Below are 16,780 nucleotides of genomic sequence, written 5' to 3'. Positions count from 1 at the left end.
CTTCTGTTTTAGGTGTAGATTGAACAGTAGCACAAAGAAATAGGGCTTATTTTTATATCATACATGTATTTATATCCCATTAAAACAGGAAGTTGTGGATAGCTTATTAAAATCTCCTGGAAAAGTATTTACAAAAAATATCATTTGTATTTAACTAACAAAAATATTGGAGGTGCCAGTAATTGTGCAAGCAGTGATTTTATCAGGATTATTTTGTTGAATTAAAGTCCTGAATGGCTGCGATGACACAAGGACCTCTAATTTTGATTTTCTTGGCCGCCATCTAGTGTTTAAAGTGTGTAACAACATAAACCTGCATGCAGAAACGTTTCTGCTCTGAAGTTTTCCCTCCCCATGAATTGACATCTTCATTAGTCTGTATGAGACAAACAGCTTTATTGTTGTTCATAAGGATTTTACTGGTTCTGTGTCATAAAATCTTACAAATAAACTTCTTAACAAACAATAATAAAATAAACACAGACATTTTAACTGTTATCCAGTCGTATTATTATTATTATTATTATTATTATTATTATTATTATTATTATTATTATTATTATTATTATATTTGTCACTGTCATGCTTTTATCTTTTTTCTTCATTTTGACACAGTGGTGCAGTAATGTTCATAACCACCAGAGGGCAGCATGAACTGGTACATTTTCCCGTTTTTTCTCCAGTTTTAAAAGTTTTGAATATTAGGTGAGAATCCAACAGATTCCACTTATTTCTGCTGAAATAATCCATCCGATAGAATCACTTCATGTCAGTTTTGCTCCCAATAACTGCAACATAAAACACACAGGATCTATTTTGATGAGAACCAAGAGCACTGAAGTTGTTGGGGATAAAAATCTTTTCTGTATTAAACCGGTTTCAGTCAAACATATTTACTGTTTCATAAGATTCTGTTTATTGCCTCTGATTAATTTTAAAGTTATTTAATTTTTTTTTTTTTTTTTTTTTTTACCAGAAATGAAGTAAAAATCACGTTAAGTTTTGTTCTGTTTGTTAAGTTTAGATTGTAATGAAAACAAATCTCAGAGTAAAGTCTGTGCGGTCCGGTTTGGTTCATTCAGCTGGTTGGACTCCTGGTTTGGACCAGAACTGGTTTTCTCAGCAGGAGCCAAACAGCTGCTCCTCTTCCAGCTGCAGTTTGTCTAATCTTGATGCATTTCTGTCTTCAGGGAGGATCCCTGCAGACTTCCTGGTAGCAGGAATGCTGCCTCACAAACCGGCTCCTCAGATCGGACCGATAAGGAAAGAAAATAAACCTCAACCGGTTTTCCGAGAAACAATCTTTTAAAAATGTTAGGAGGGAGCTACGTTAAGCTAAACTGGTGGCACTGCTGGGTTGTGGGTTCAAATCCCAACCACTTTCTGCATGGAGTCTGCATGTGACTGTCGGTTGCTTTGGTAACTGCCGGCCACATCCATCCCTCTGCTGCCCTCTAGTGGCTGCTCCAGTTTTACACCTATTTTTAATAATGTAAAGCGTCTCCACACGACCTCTAAAGCCTGGACCCCTGCAGGGTCACCAGAACCTCAGGCAGAACGACCAGGAACCGCAGGGTTCCCACAGTCCCATCAGCAGTTTGGGTCCAGGTAGAGAGAAAACGGCGGTAGAATATCCTGGTGTATTAAAACTTCAAATTGTGTATTTTATCAACAGAACCAGAGTTTGAATCAATGGGTTCAGAATCGGGTCCAGTTCACATCTTTAACCAGAACACCCAGCAGCCATGGCGACTCCAGGCTTTTCCTCTCAGGACGTCCAGAGGATTCATCAGAGAATCACTGCATCAAGTTCAGTTTATTATCCAAGTTAGCAAGTAGCGACAGTGGAGAGGAAAAACAGGAAGAAACCTCCAGCAGAACCAGAACCGGGCTCAGAAGAGCCATCAGTTTGTTTTCACAGTTGAGTCTGGAGTAACAGACGTCCGAATGTTTTTGTTCAGGTGTTGATCATTTAAAAAATGTTCAATGATTCATTGTTTTTGATTTAAGGTGAGTTCACTGACTTCTATCATGGCCACCAGATGGGTTACATTCATTCTTCTGTTGGTTTTCCACTCGTCGTGTTTCCATCTACATTTTTTATACAGTTTGATAAATGGTGTCGCAGTAGAAACGGAAAAATTAGAAATAACTTCCTACTTTCACAAAAAAGGTTTTACGCTCGCTTAAGGCAGTTCTTGGCTTTTCTGGAGAAAAAAAGTTTAAAAACATGGAAAGACATTATAGATCTGTGCCTTACCAGAGGCACCAAACTCTGAGGACATCTAAACGTCCAGCTCTTTTTCTGCGGAGTTGGTCCATGCTAGTTAGCGATACTTCCTGTTTATTATGCGTAGCGTCAAAGTCTGCTTTGCCCGGCTGATTCGCTTCACACTATTCCAATTAAATACGCTTAATTCCAACTTTTTTCTGTTTTGAGAGTTTGCTAAAATTTCACATAACAATTAGAGGGGAGCATAGCTACTGTCAGCCAGCTGATCAGTAGGTGAGAGGGATAGTGGTACCGGGTCAGAATTGCTCCAAACCGCAGCAGGAAGTGAAAACAATGGGGACGAGTACAGAGCCCTGTGGGACTCCACCTGAAGGAGAACAATAAACTAATCCTGACTGAGGTTTGATCTGCTGACGGTTCTGGATAGAAATGATGGGAACACTTTATTTGAGGAGCCTTCATGGATGTTGGACTCCTGAAGTGTCATCCAGTCTTATGCAGACCTTCAAACGAAGCGGTTTGTCTGCTCTGCTCTGGTGGCTCAAGCTGAAGGAAACCCCAGAGAACCAGCCGCCTCCAGCTGCAGCTCTGCTTGTTTAGCGGCAGTTTCCCTGATAAACAGAGTTTCCTTCAGCAGAGCAACACAGGCTTCATTATGAGCTTCTTCCTCCTCTGAACGGGGTTTTCTCTGGAAAACAGCTGACCAGGAAAACTGAGTTTTTTTGCTTTGCAAATGAGCAGCAGTGCAAACAAGTTTCCGTCTTTCTCTTCCTCCTCCCCCCGGCAGCAGCGAGGGAAACGCTGCGATCGCGGCGCAGCTCACAGAGGGAGGAAGTCAGAGCAGCAATCTGCAGGTTCGGGCTGGCAGACGCACACAGGTGAGTCCAGCAGGTGAATCTGATCCTTTCCAGCTTTAACTCTGCTGCTGCTTTGGGTCTGTGGCGGGTCAGAGGTCAGTGGCGGGTCAGAGGTCAGTGGCGCTTCATGTTCAGATTCAGATCGATCATGTCGAGTAGAGAGGAAAGCTCCAGAAAGCTGGAGCGGTTTCAGACTGGAACCAGGCTGGGAAGCAGCTGCTTCCTTTTCCTCTCTGATGTGGTTCAGCGGTTTCTGCAGCAGCTTCTTGGTGTGGAGAAAAGAAATCTGCAGATTGGCTGTAAATAACCTGAGAACGCGTTTCTCAGGCGCGCAGGTGAAGGATCTCAGGTGTTCTGCCTCCCAGAGGAATAAATATCCATCAGACAGACAGAATATTGGAGGTTTTAGGTATTTATAGGTTGATATTTTGGTGGGTCTACCTTCAAAGCAGACGATGGGGAAGTGGGAGCAGCTTTCTCCATGGATCACGAGCTTCTCTTCTGCTTTCTAAGCTCTCATTTTTTCCATTTCTCTACACGTTTTAAAGCTGATCTGTGGTTTTAGTTGAATTCTGATTCATGATTCCTGATCTGCCACATTAATAGAGCAGATTATTCTGTTTGATATTAAATCTGATTTTAACCGTTCCTGTTTTGGGTTCGTTTGGGTCACAATAATTATTTCAGGATTCAAATCTTTCTATTAAAAAAGATTTAATCAAATTCTCTACAGTAAAAAACTTCAGTCTCATTTTTCTGCCGTTTGCCAAACAGAAATAATTTAATGCTTACAGACCTGAAGCAGGAAAATTTCAGTCAGATTTAATGTCAGTGAGAAACTGAAGTTTGGATCTTTTAAAGTTTCCTGTCAGTAGTAGAAATAACATAATAAATAATAAATGATAAATAATCCAGTTAAGGTCTGACGTTCTACCGATTAGTAGAACGTCAGACCTACTGACCTACTGACCTACTAGAGTAGGTCAGTAGGTCCTACTACGTTAGTCCTTTATTCAAGGACTAAATTAGATCCTTGAATTTAGTCCAGATTCATCAAATCTGTGAATTACGACTTTTATTCATTTATTTTATTTTATTCATTTATTTTAAATATGATAAGTTCAATTTAAATATTCTGATTTCTGCTGAAACTAAACATTTCAGACGCAGCTGCTCCTAAAAGTCCATAAAAACAGAAATCAAACAGGTTCAGGGATCTAATTTGTGCAGCAACAATATTTATAAAACCCGTTTCAGCAACAGGGCGTAAAAACTTTATGATGAAAATGAAAATAAAACAAACATTATGGAAAAGGAAAGAGATGAAAAGGCTGAAGCCAAACTGAAATTCATGATGTTTCAGTTTAGAGAAACTCTGAGTTTTGGTAGCTTAGCATAAAAACTGACAGCTGTAGATCTATAACCATAACTCTAGATCTGACAGCTGTCAGTTTCTACGTCCAGACCGACTTTAAGTGGCTCTGAAGGTTCAGGTCAGAGGTCAACCTGAGCTCTGGTTTCCAGCTGGAAGATCTGAAGCTCTAGACCTACAACTCTAGATATACAGTTATAGATCTATAACTGTAGATCATTAAAAGCAGATCGTCCCTCTTGTTGTTGGCTGATCTATAACTGTAACTCTATAACTGTAGATCTATAACAGTAACTCTATAACAGTAGATCTATAGCTGTAGCTCTATAACTGTAGATCTATAACTGTAACTCTATAACTGTAGATCTATAACAGTAACTCTATAACAGTAGATCTATAACAGTAGATCTATAACAGTAGATCTATAACAGTAACTCTATAACAGTAGATCTATAGCTGTAGCTCTATAACTGTAGATCTATAACTGTAACTCTATAACAGTAGATCTATAACTGTAGATCTATAACAGTAGATCTATAACAGTAGCTCTATAACAGTAGATCTATAACAGTAGATCTATAACTGTAGATCTATAGCTGTAGATCTGTACCAGCTCTGAATGAAATCCATTGATCCTGCGTGTTCCTGTTCCTGTCGCTGCTTCACCTCCAGTCGGATCGCGGTAACGATGAGGAGATCAGGACGAGCTTCACACGTTCATCCACTGCCAACTTCTCATTGGATGAACGTCCAAAACGTGAGAAAAAACTGACGGCTGATGTTTTTGTTTGAGAACACATGCCGCCCCTTGATGGACTGACGCCCTGGGCTGAGAGTCGATCTGCCACGGTAAAAAATGGTCTGCATGGGGCGCAGAGCGTTTGTGAAGGGATTAGTTTATCACGCTAACCCCTGTTTTCACTTCTTGAGATTGTGAAAACAGGAGAACGTCTATCTGCTAAAATCTAGAGCCAACAATAAACAGTGAGGCCAGAAACTCTCAACTGTAGTAACTTTACCACGTGATGTTACACAGTCAAAGGTTAGCAGCAATAATCTGGATTATTTAACTTTCAAACTAATTATTTGGTTAGCTAGCTAAATATTTAGCTCAAAGCTAAACACTTTTTATCAAATATCACTACAACATAAATTCTCATGAGGTTTGGGCCAACGGTAACCAACCCGAGGAAAGCAGAAGGCGATCTGTAAGAGGAAGTACATTTCTGAAATGTACCTCAACCAGCCAGTGTGGCCTAATCTGGATTATTTCTGAGACGTTTAAGTAACATTTCACAACCCCAGTTACTCTTTCAGTTTTACTGAATGAATATGAGGGAATTTTTTTCTGCCATAATCCGAGAGCGTACATTTTCATTTTGAAAGCAGGACTTCATGTGTTTCTGATCAAAACTTCCCTGCTGAGCCCAGCGGCCTGATGCTCCCGGCGGCCCGGTGCCCCCGGCGGCCCGGTGCCCCAGCTGACCCAGTGGTACCGGCGGCCCGGTGCCCCCGGCGGCCCGGTGGTACCGGCGGCCCGGTGCCCCCGGCGGCCCGGTGGTACCGGCGGCCCGGTGCCCCCGGCGGCCCGGTGGTACCGGCGGCCCGGTGCCCCTGGCGGCCCGGTGCCCCCGGCGGCCCGGTGCCCCCGGCGGCCCGGCCGTGGGGCTCAGCAGGTTTACTGGGGGAAACTTCTGATGAACTGGTGGTTTGTAAAGTTCCTGCCTGACAACAGATTGAGGCCGAGCTGAGAGCATAAATAAGTTTGCCACAAACAACTTGTTGCTCCCAGTTGGGTTTTTTCATGCATGCTGACACATGGCAGATATTTTAATAACCGGAGCAGAAATCTGCCTCAGCGCGTTCTGATGATGTTATTGTTGTTTCTCCTCTGTGGCTGACTGCAGATGTTCGATGTTTTGATAAGCTGCTTCTCACTTTCGGAGGGCAGAGATGGTGGTTACTGTTCAGAACCCGATCCGAGTCTAACCCAGAATGTTTCAGGTTGAAATGAATATGATGACGTCCAATTTTACATGTGAACCAACGTCTCTGAGATGAAAGGCCCTGATGCAAAAGATAAAACCTCTGATGAGAGAAACACTGGAAGATTCTTTAAGTCTTAGTAAAGTTTAAGAACTGTTACATCAAAGTAAATTAGGCTAAACGTCGATAATTTAAGTTGCGTTAAATATGCTAAGCTAGTTGTAAACCAGCTGAGACTGGCTAAAATAAACCAACAAAGATCCTGCGTTCAGATAAACTGAGATAAAATATGAGTTGCAGCTTTTTTATCAAGTAAAGCTCTGAGAGTAAATCTCAAGAGTTTAAGAAAGAGATAAATTTTAATATACATTAACCAAAGCAAAGGCAATCTAAGATAAATAAGGGTAGGCTGAAAAAAAGGTAAACAAAAGACAGCAAACTGAAACTGAACACAAGCTAATATTAGCTACAACATGAGTCAGGGTTAGCTAGCTGAAATAAATCAGAGCACGCCGACATAAACATGAGCTTAGCTGAACTAAACCAACAATAAATCTGAACTAAACCTCACTCAGCTAAAAACTGTAGCCTAAAACACGTTCAGCTAAATCAGCTACATGAAACTAAGGAAGTCAGAATAATGTGAGCTCCAGTTCGCTGAGACTTTAATCACCTCGTTGGCGCTAAAAGCATTTATTCTACCTTCACTTCAGTTTATTTAAGAACAGCTAATGTCGTCTGAAGCATTCAGAAAGCAGACAGATCCTGTTCGTAGCCCCCAGCGGTGAGGCCTTCAGCCAGCCTGAGGTTCATTCTTTATATTCCAGTTCAGTGGTTGAAATGTGGTCATTTCAGTTTACTGCATTAACTGATGAATGTTTTCTATGTGAAGAAACCCAGCAGGCTGTGCACCAATCCCTCATCCTGCTCTGTCCTCTCTGGTTCTGATAAATCCAGTTCAGACTTCGTTTGAAGGAATCGGTCCAGACGCGCCGTCTGTCCTCCCAGAGACGATGAATATCAGTAACTCCACCGATTGTGAACCAGTTCACAAATCGGCCAACACCTTCTTCATGGTGATCTACAGTCTTATTTTTCTGGTGAGTGTTTGGTTGGAGCTTCGTCGTTCGTTGTTGGCGGGTTGTGACTCGGTTCCTGTCGTCCTCAGGTGGGTTTGGTCCTGAACGGATTCACGCTGCGGGTTTATTTCTGCGTGTCGCAGCACCAGGCGTACAGCAGCGTCACCGTCTTCCTGAAGAACCTGGCGGCCTCCGACTTCCTCATCAGCCTCTGCCTCCCGCTGCGCATCATAAACTTCGCCACCAACTCCACCATCATCCGACAGGTCTACTGCAACTTCGGCGCCTCCGCCTTTTACCTCAACATGTACGCCAGCATCCTGTTCATGGGCTACATCGCCGCCAACAGGTAGGCCTGAGCTACCAGCAGAAACCACCAACTGAGAGCAGCCCAGATTAGTTTCAGGTCATTCCAACATTACAAGAAGAAAGCAACCCAAAAATTCATTCATTCACTCATTCATTCATTCATCATTTGCACATTATCTGCCAAAGTTATACAGAAACAGAATGAAACACTATTTATGTCCTGGATCCTCTGCATAGAGATTATGTAAAGATATAAAAATTGTGACGTTCTTCAGCTGACAGATGACAAATTATGCATTCTAGAAATGCAGAAATAGATTTAAAATCAGAACAAAGCTTCTCGTCCGTCTGTACGGCTGACAACCTGAGTTCCCCGGGGTTTTCCGCTGCCGGTGAAACGCCTTTGTTCTCAGTTTTTATCTTTTTCTTCTGCTTTTCCTCTCAGAACTTCAGTTTGTTAGTTTCCTTCTTGCTGCAGAATCTGGGAAACTTTACTCAGCAGTTTGAAGCCCACAATGACTCAGCATGCTTTACAAGAAATCTGATTTATTTTTATTTTAAGTAGAAGAAAGTCTCCAAGAGAAAGCAACAGGAAGCCAGAGTCCTCTGCAGAAATAAATGATTTACTCAGGGCGAGCTAACTGTGCTACAGGGGCCGTGTTGTGCATATAGTATCATTTTATAGCACAATCGTCTGTCATCTTCTGCTGTAATAAAAATCTTGTATTCATCAGCTCAGAGGAGGAGCTGTGCCTGGAAGGCGGGGCTAAGTCCAGCCAGGCATTTTTTAGCTGGATGGTTGCCATGGAGATTAAAGGATTTCTCAAACATGAAATAATCAAAGCAAAACTCCAGGTTTGATTTAGGTGAGGAAATAACATCAAAACATGATGAAAATATCAAAAAGCTAAATGAAAAATTAGCTCCAATATTAGCAGAAATGTTTCCACCACTGTGGATGAAGAGCTGCAGATTAGAAAGGAAACACTGGACGTATAAATGGATGTTGAATTAGTAGAAAACTGAAATGAATTGATCAAATCCACGGACGTTACGATTATACAAAAATAATAATAAAATCTAGAATAATAAGGAACAATATTATTAAGAACCACAACAAAAATAAAATAGTTGAATCTGAACAGATAATATCAACGTTGCTAAATTGAAAAATAAAATACTATACAGTGAGATATAAACCAGCTAGAGTGAAATTTGCTTCCAGACCGTCTGACCTCTGACCTTCAGGAAGCCTCACCATCTGGTTTAGTTCTCACCGGCTGAGGGGGTGAGAACGTTTCTGTATGTGAACATGAATTAGAGCCGACTGCAGAATAGCAGAGAACCTGGATTCATCCGGTCTCTGAGCAACAGCAACCAGAACCAGAACCAGAACCAGAACCAGAACCAGAACCAGAACCAGAACCAGAACCGGATCCCGGCTGCGTTCACCCGACCGGTCGCTGCCAGTTTTACCGACGGCTGATGGAGAAGGAAACGTCTCACCTGCATCAGCGGCGGCTGGCGCATCACTTCCTGTCGTTTATTGATGCGTCTCACAGTTGGATCTAAACAAAGGAGAGTTTGTGATCATCAAATGCTCTCATGTTTAACTTTCACTCTGAATGATGCGTGTTCACTGACAGCAGCGCAAATAAAAGGTTATTTATTCTCAAAAGCAACAATCTTCTCTGAGTTGCAAAAAAGAAAGAAGATAAAGTTTTAAATAGTATTTTGTTACTCGACTTGTCAGTAAAAAACAACTTTAACGCTCCTGGCCAATAAAATCTGAATTACTGCAGCGTTTGTTTTATGAAGAATATGGTTGTTTTACATATTTGATAAAACTGTCACCATGTCGTGTTGGTTGGGACAGATGAAGAAATGAACCAAAAGCAACCAATCAGAGCCAGGAGGAGGGTCTTAACGCTGTCACTCACCTTGTGAATGCGCTGCTAAAAATAGCATGGTTGCCATGCTAACTAGTCTTAGCATTCATGACAGGATCTGCAGACTGGGAAAAGCTCTAGCAGAACTGAGTAAAGAGGTGAGAGGGGTTAAAACAGATGAGCAGCACTGCATGGAGAGGTGATTGACAGCGCTAAGACCCGCCTCCTGGCTCTGACTGGTTGCTTTTATCATTGGGAGAAGGCAGAAAAGCTTGATATTTTTCACACATTATTTGTCTCATAGTAAGCTGTCATGACTGTAGACAGCTTGCTACAGTCGCGTGAAACTTTCAACAAATATGTAAAAAAAATATAAAAGTTGAATAAAGCAGCTTTAACAGGACTGAAAGAACAAACAGAAATGCTGAAAAAATAAAACTGTACAAACAACAACAGCTCTAAAAGACAAGACAGATAAACATTGTTACCTTAATGATGCTAACTATGCTAACGCTATTAGCATCGTAACCTTAGCTTCGTTCGTACTTGGTAAATAACCTGATTCAGACATCAGTTACCGAACATCCTGAGTCTCGGCTCCAGATGTCCTCTTGTTTGTCTTTTCCCGTCAGAAGGCGCCACAGAACATAAACAACGACGTTTCCCACTTCCTGGAACTTTAGAGCTTAGCACAGAGGAACAGCGCCACCTGCGGACGGAAACAAGAACTACAGCAAGCGGTGAAATTAAAAGCAAGATAGAATTTATTAAATACTTTTCCTGCAACAGGCTGGCGACCTGTCAAGGGTGACCCCGCCTCTCGCCCAGAACGCAGCTGGGGATGGGAACCAGCAACCCTCCCGACCCCATTAGGGACGAGGGTGTATAGAGGATGGATGGATAAATACTTTTCTTGGGCCTGAATCTTTACACCTGTTTGCTTGTTTTATTCCTTTCCGTGTCTCTTCTGTCCGACAGACGGAGAAACTGATAATGGTGATATAACATTTGATCTAACTGATAAATTAGCAAAACTTTGCACAAAAATTAAGCTACTGCACCTTGAATTAAATTCTGTTTCTGTTCTCTACTAATCTGGGTCAAACATCCAGAAAACTGCAAAACTGTTGAAACACTGAGATCCTTTAAACCAAGTTACATTCGAGCTACTGTAGATAATCAGCAGCATTGATTATTGATTATTGATTCTAACTTTTCATGATCTCTCTTCACAATAACAAAGTTCTGGCCTGTTGAATCAACATCAGGCAGAAAAAAAGGTTTTAGGATTTTTTAAATGTTAAAATGTTAAGTTAAATTGCTGCTTACATAATCTTACAGTGAAAAGTTTTGGTTTTACTCCAGAGAGTTTTATAAAAATTATTATATTTGATTTTTTCTGATGGGAAAAGGGGGCGGGACTTGGTCATTAAACTCCCTCAGGGTGATTTTCTCAGTCTACTTCCTGAAGTTATGCAGAGGGGAATCCTGTTACTTTAACGCTCCCACTGAGCCGTTGCAGTTTTATGATGAGTGGAAAGTAATGTGGGTCGTTTTATTTTATGTTTTGTGTGACGGTTCGACATCCTTCTGGCTCAGGTTGGAGGAAATATGAGGCGTTATCATCTAACAAAAACATAAATGTGGTTAAAATCTGTCCGGTCAGCGTTTTGAGCTCAGACTGCGTCTTTCTTGGTCTTGACTTGTTTAAGATCATTCAGGCTGTGACTTATTAGAGCTGAGAGGCTGAACAGCAGGAACCGAACAGACCCAGAGCTTCAGCTGGGACTTTTTCAATTCCCTGTTTTCACAACTTCATTTTACATCTGATTGTTGCCAGGGCAACAAGATCACTGCTATGTAAATAACAACAAGAAAACATTAAAACAGAGCCGGGACGTGTCTGAGCCCGACGGCCGGTTTGACCCGTTTACTTCCTGTTTCCAGTGGGCGTGGCCTCCCTCCTTTACCGCTAATCGGAGCATCTTGTGCTAAATTTGCACATTTTTGCATGTATCTGTGTGGTCAGAGTCTCCGATGCTGCAGATCAGAAACCAGATCAGGTCTTTATGTGAACACATTAATATGAGATTCACATGCTGAAAGTCATGAAGAGGGTCTAAGGATGTGGTTTAGCGACCGCAGAAGAAGCTTCATGCTAACTTCCTGCAGTTTGCTGCTCAGCTCTAGAGCTGAAATGTCTTTTGGTCTGAAGACTCAGAGCTGTGGTATGAAATGGCTGCGTTCACTGAGCCCGGTTGTGATTCTGCTGGACCAGAACCCAGCAGAACCACAGAACCAGGTCCAGCTTCCTGTTTTTCCTCTCTGCTGTTGCCATATGCATGAGGGGTTGCTGCAAAGTCAACGACACGATGTGAGGGTCGGTCAGTCCGTCAGTCGGTCTGTCAGTCAGTCCGTCGGTCCTGCTGGTCCTGCTGGTCCAGGAGGAGTGACGGCTCCAGGCTCTGCTGGGTTTCCGACAGAAAACTCTTAATTTGAATAACTGAGCTTGATGATCAATGGAAAGTTTTTTCTAGTTTCCTGGAGGTTTTTCTTTTCCACTCATTATCAATCCTGCCCTGTTTTTCTTTGAACCATTCAGGAATATGAAGCCTCCTAATGTCAGGTAGTGAAAACATAAAGAAGTTAATTTAAGATTGAACCCAGATGCTTTGCTAGCAGCACCTCCCTACAAGGCGACTTGTTCACGTTTTTAAATGTTATCCATGAAAACAGAGGTGACTCTAACAGAGAAATACTCCAACAAACTGTGGTGCAAAGCGCCGTTAGCTCAGACTCAGTGGACCCAGCAGAGAATCTGTTTTTTTCTGAACACAAATCCAAGTAGATAAAATAATCTGATATCTGCACATTTTTATCTCTTCAGCTCCTTTCAAACTCGGCCTGTGAAGTTACCTGTGGGTCGACTTGGCTCTGGTTGCCTGTTTCAGATCGTATTTTACTTCTTTTCTTTCCTTTTTTATCTCCATCTTGAAACCTTTGACTTTGCTGCTTGAACCTTTAGGGGTTGAGAGTATTTTACATTCAGTCTGAAACGTTTCATCTGGAGAACTGAACAATTTTCTCTGTTTTGAAGGTTTTGTCCTTTTCTGACCTTCTTTACTGGCAGCTGCTGGTTTATCTGAGTAAATCCTGTTGTGTTCTTGGCGGATTGGGCCGACAGTCTGGACTTGGAGAAGCGGGTAAATGTACGGTTGAGGTGGCTTAGGTTTCGGTTTTGGATGTTCAGTGATGTTGTGATTAAACTTTGATGCTCTGTATGTTTTATATCCGTCCAGCCATCTGTCTTCTCCCACTCCTCACCTGAAACCAGGTGTTGGAGACTAATCCTCCTTCAGCTGGTGTAAGGGTTTCTAAATGTGAGATAAAATCTCCAACGTATGATTCTGCCTGGAGCATCTTATCCAGGAACGAGTCCAGACAGCATCTCTGATCCCTGAACCTCAGCAGCTCCTTTAAATACTTTTATTTTCTGTTTTTCCTCTTTTAAATGGTCTGTCGCCAACTATGTCAGAGATAGTTGAGTTTGAACATGAAACTGGCTGCACTCTACTGCCCTCTAGTGGAATTACAACACAAATATAATTCATTTCATCCAAACTTAAGAAGAACCTTAAAAATGGATTTTAATATAAATGACTGTTTATTTGTTTAGTTCGTTTTGTCACTGATGTAATTCTTAGGCTGGTTTTTATCTCTTATCTTTTCCGTGTCTAATTTTAATTCTTCTTGCTGCTTCATCTGCTACTTTCATATAAAGGTACTTTGAATAGTTTTTGTAGATCAAACATAGTTTAAACCAGACTTTTAGGATAATTAACACAAACCAAACCTTTGAGACATGAAGGTGAGTCGATCTCCAGTCACTGCTTTCTGTTTTGATTAAACTGTCAGCTGGTTTTAGTCTGCAACAGGAAGTCCTGGTCCTAAACAACCACAAACCCCCATTAAACAGTCACAGTGATTCAACTATAATCAGTCTGTTGAGGGAAACTTCACGTCCTGAATATGACAGCCTAGTTTTTACCCAAACCTCGGCTGGAATCACTTTTACTGGGTTTTTCCTTCCTGATGGCTCTTTTTCCTGCAGGTACATGAAGATCGTCCATCCTTTGGGAAATCATTTCATCCACAAGCCCCGAGCCGCCTACATCATCTCCATGTTGACGTGGGGGATCCTCCTGACGATGACCAGCTCCTACGTGATCCTCTCCCTCCTCACCCAGAAGCATCGGGAGAATCTGCCCGGGATGGTCAGCTGTGACATCCTGCACAGCAAACAGCTCAGCCTGCTCTACAAGGTCATCCACGCCTGCTCCGCCGCCATCTTCGTGGCCGTCCTCATCAGCCTCATCTGGTTCTACTACAGCACCTCCCGCAGGCTGGCGCAGGCGCAGGAGAATCAGTCGATTTCCAGCAACTCCAAGAAGCTCGCCAAGTCCCGGCGGAACATGCTGGTTCTGGTCACGGTCTTCTGCATCTGCTTTGTGCCCTACCACCTGATTCGCCTTCCCTACGCCTTCATGAAGACGCTGGTCTGCTCCTGGAAAGGGTGGTTCTTCTACCTGAAGGAGCTGACCGTCCTGGTGTCGGTCCTCAACGTCTGCTTAGACCCTCTCCTCTACTTCATCTTCTGCAAGGCGTTCCGGGCCCAGATGAGCATGAGGCGGGTCTTCAACGACACGGACACTCCGACGGAGGCGGACACCAACTACAGGCGGAGCAGCGACGGATGGACGAACTCCCTCAGGAACCTCAGGAAGTCGTCAGCCGTCTCGTTAACCAAGCAAACCAGCGTGGTGTAGACTTCACACGCTCCTGAACCGATCTTTTACAAATGTCAGAAAATCCAGATTGGGAGATCAAGAAAACTTTGTAAATCCATCTTAGAGGAGTTATTGGAGGAACCGACTCACCAAAAGATCCTGAACTGGACACCAGTGGAGAGAAGTTGTTGATCTTCACCTTTAACAGTTTAACTTAAACGTCCTCTTATGAACAGGAAGAACACAGAGGTGTACTCAAACCATATCCAGTTTCATAAGTTGCATCATATAATCTCAGAAGCATCAAGGTCGACACATTTTTGGGACTTTATTCAGTTATTTGACTGAAATTGACAGTAGAGTCATCCGGACCGTTTGGTTCATCTTCCTTAGTGTTGACCAATGATTTTCAAGGTTTTACGAACATCTCCCAGAATCTCCATAAAGCTTCAGTTTTTTCACTCGTGCTTCAGGAGGTTCAGGTCCAAATGAAGCGAGTCTGAAAGTCAGTCCATTAGAGGTCCATGTTTCCATCACCGTTTCATTTCTGCACATTTTTAAGCATCACAGCAGAAAAGGAACCCTCAGTTTCCCAACATCATTTTTACGCTAGCTTGATGTGGTTTCTGAGTTAATGTGCTAGAGGGGAGATGGAAACACATTTGCAGAATAAAGTTTAATCTTCCCATCCACTGGTCTGGTGTGCCTTACCAGAAACACAAAACTCAGGTATTTTTCAAAGTCCAAGCCTCCAGCTTGGAGGGGAAGACTCTCCATTTATCTGAGATGTGTGCTCCATGTTAGCTAGCAACCCCTACTTCCTGTTTATGACGGCCAGTAAGTGTCTGATGAAATCACACTCTGACTAATTCACTCCAAACCAGACGATGGAGACGCTTATTTCACATCTTTCTTTTCTTTTTTGCAACATTTTAAAAGTTTGCTTAAAATTCACATCACAACTGGATGGAGATACGTTAGCATTAGCGCCGTTAGCAGCTCAGATAGCGGCTGTGAAAAGGCCAAGGTGTGTCTTTAAATGGAAAGAACGAAGGGATCCTTGATCAAAGGTTCTACAATGTGAACAGAGGCCAGTGAATGCCACATGCAGGCTAGTTAGCTTAGCTTCAAGTTGATGTGACTCGTGCAGAAACACAACAGCTGAGCCAAAGAGAAAAGCTGTTGATTTACCGGTCCGTCTACGTCCTGACCCTCAGTGACGGGCTAGTGGTTGACTTTGCATGGACGTGTGGGAATCCGCTGCTTCTCCACTAAAGAAACAGTTTCTCATAACAAGCTCATCATCTGCACTGCGGGTTTCATCAAACATCTCTTTGGGAATCACTTCGTTACAGTGAAGCTCATCGTTTTTCTGAGGCTCTGCTGAGGAAGGGAACCAAAAAATGCCTTTCTGATGAAAGTCCTGAACAGGAACTGGACCAGAACTTCAAGAAACACCTCCAGACGTGGTTCGGTTTAGTTCCTGCAGTTAGTTTCAGTTCCTGAGAAGAAGCTCCAGTTGTAGACGTAACACTTCAAACCTCCTCATCTCTTAAATAATCTCCCAATAATCACCTAATAATCCCGTTTTCCAGAGTTTTAGTTGCACTGGTTCCTTTAAATGTGAGGAGTTGTTGATAACGAGTCAAAGTTCACGTCTGATTGGTCGACTAAACGTAGTTCTTGAAAAAAGCATTTATACTCTTATTGTTTTCTTCTGCTCTTGCATTAAGTAAATGTCAGATTATCAGATTATTGTTAATCTCAAGTAAAGACGACCTGAGGAAACAGAAAAAGCTTTTTCAAACTTTAATTTCTGTAATTAATTTCTGGAAATATTCATATCCGTGTGCAATATGTTATATTTATCTATACTTGGTCTGTTCATCAGGAATACTTTGATTGGATTTAATTCAAGTCTTTACAACGTTTTTGTGTTTTCATCAATTAATTGTTAATAAAAACTTAAAGTTTTATCACATTCTGGAAGATGTAGTTCACTGTCATTCATTCAATATTTCAGTTCAGAATGAAGATCATGAAAGAAGATGAGAACCAAACCGTTTATTACCGCAGAAAATCCAAAATAATTCAAGAACAGAGAATTACTGATGAAGATGAAAGAGTCTGTAGTGGATGGTGATTGGTTGGTGGATCACAGGTGAATTGAAAAGAGAGTTTGGAGCAAAAAGCACTGAGGACCCCTAGAGGCCATGAGCGGAACAGGACAACAAATTTCCTGCTCATTCACTGAAAATCATATTAATC

General features: G+C 42.2%; 1 protein-coding gene across 4 annotated transcripts; it reads left to right on the top strand.

The window, feature by feature from the left end:
- Positions 1–3,033: 3,033 nt before the first annotated feature.
- On the top strand, positions 3,034–16,501 carry LOC122832706 (P2Y purinoceptor 14-like). Of its 4 annotated transcripts, none has more exons than XM_044119725.1 (4): positions 3,034–3,111; positions 7,406–7,548; positions 7,617–7,876; positions 13,837–16,501. In XM_044119725.1, the coding sequence occupies exons 2-4, from the start codon at positions 7,462–7,464 to the stop codon at positions 14,549–14,551; spliced, it is 1,062 nt and encodes a 353-aa protein (XP_043975660.1). In that variant the 5' UTR covers positions 3,034–3,111; positions 7,406–7,461; the 3' UTR covers positions 14,552–16,501. The 4 variants fall into 4 exon arrangements, with proteins under 4 accessions (XP_043975660.1, XP_043975661.1, XP_043975663.1 ...); XM_044119726.1 differs by lacking the exon at positions 3,034–3,111 and adding an exon at positions 5,116–5,219; XM_044119728.1 differs by lacking the exon at positions 3,034–3,111 and adding an exon at positions 5,200–5,311.
- The last annotated feature ends 279 nt before the right edge of the window (positions 16,502–16,780 follow it).

Source organism: Gambusia affinis, linkage group LG06 (genome assembly GCF_019740435.1).
Source record: "Gambusia affinis linkage group LG06, SWU_Gaff_1.0, whole genome shotgun sequence".
Classification (NCBI taxonomy): domain Eukaryota; kingdom Metazoa; phylum Chordata; class Actinopteri; order Cyprinodontiformes; family Poeciliidae; genus Gambusia; species Gambusia affinis.
This window is presented reverse-complemented; position numbering and strand designations above follow the sequence as displayed.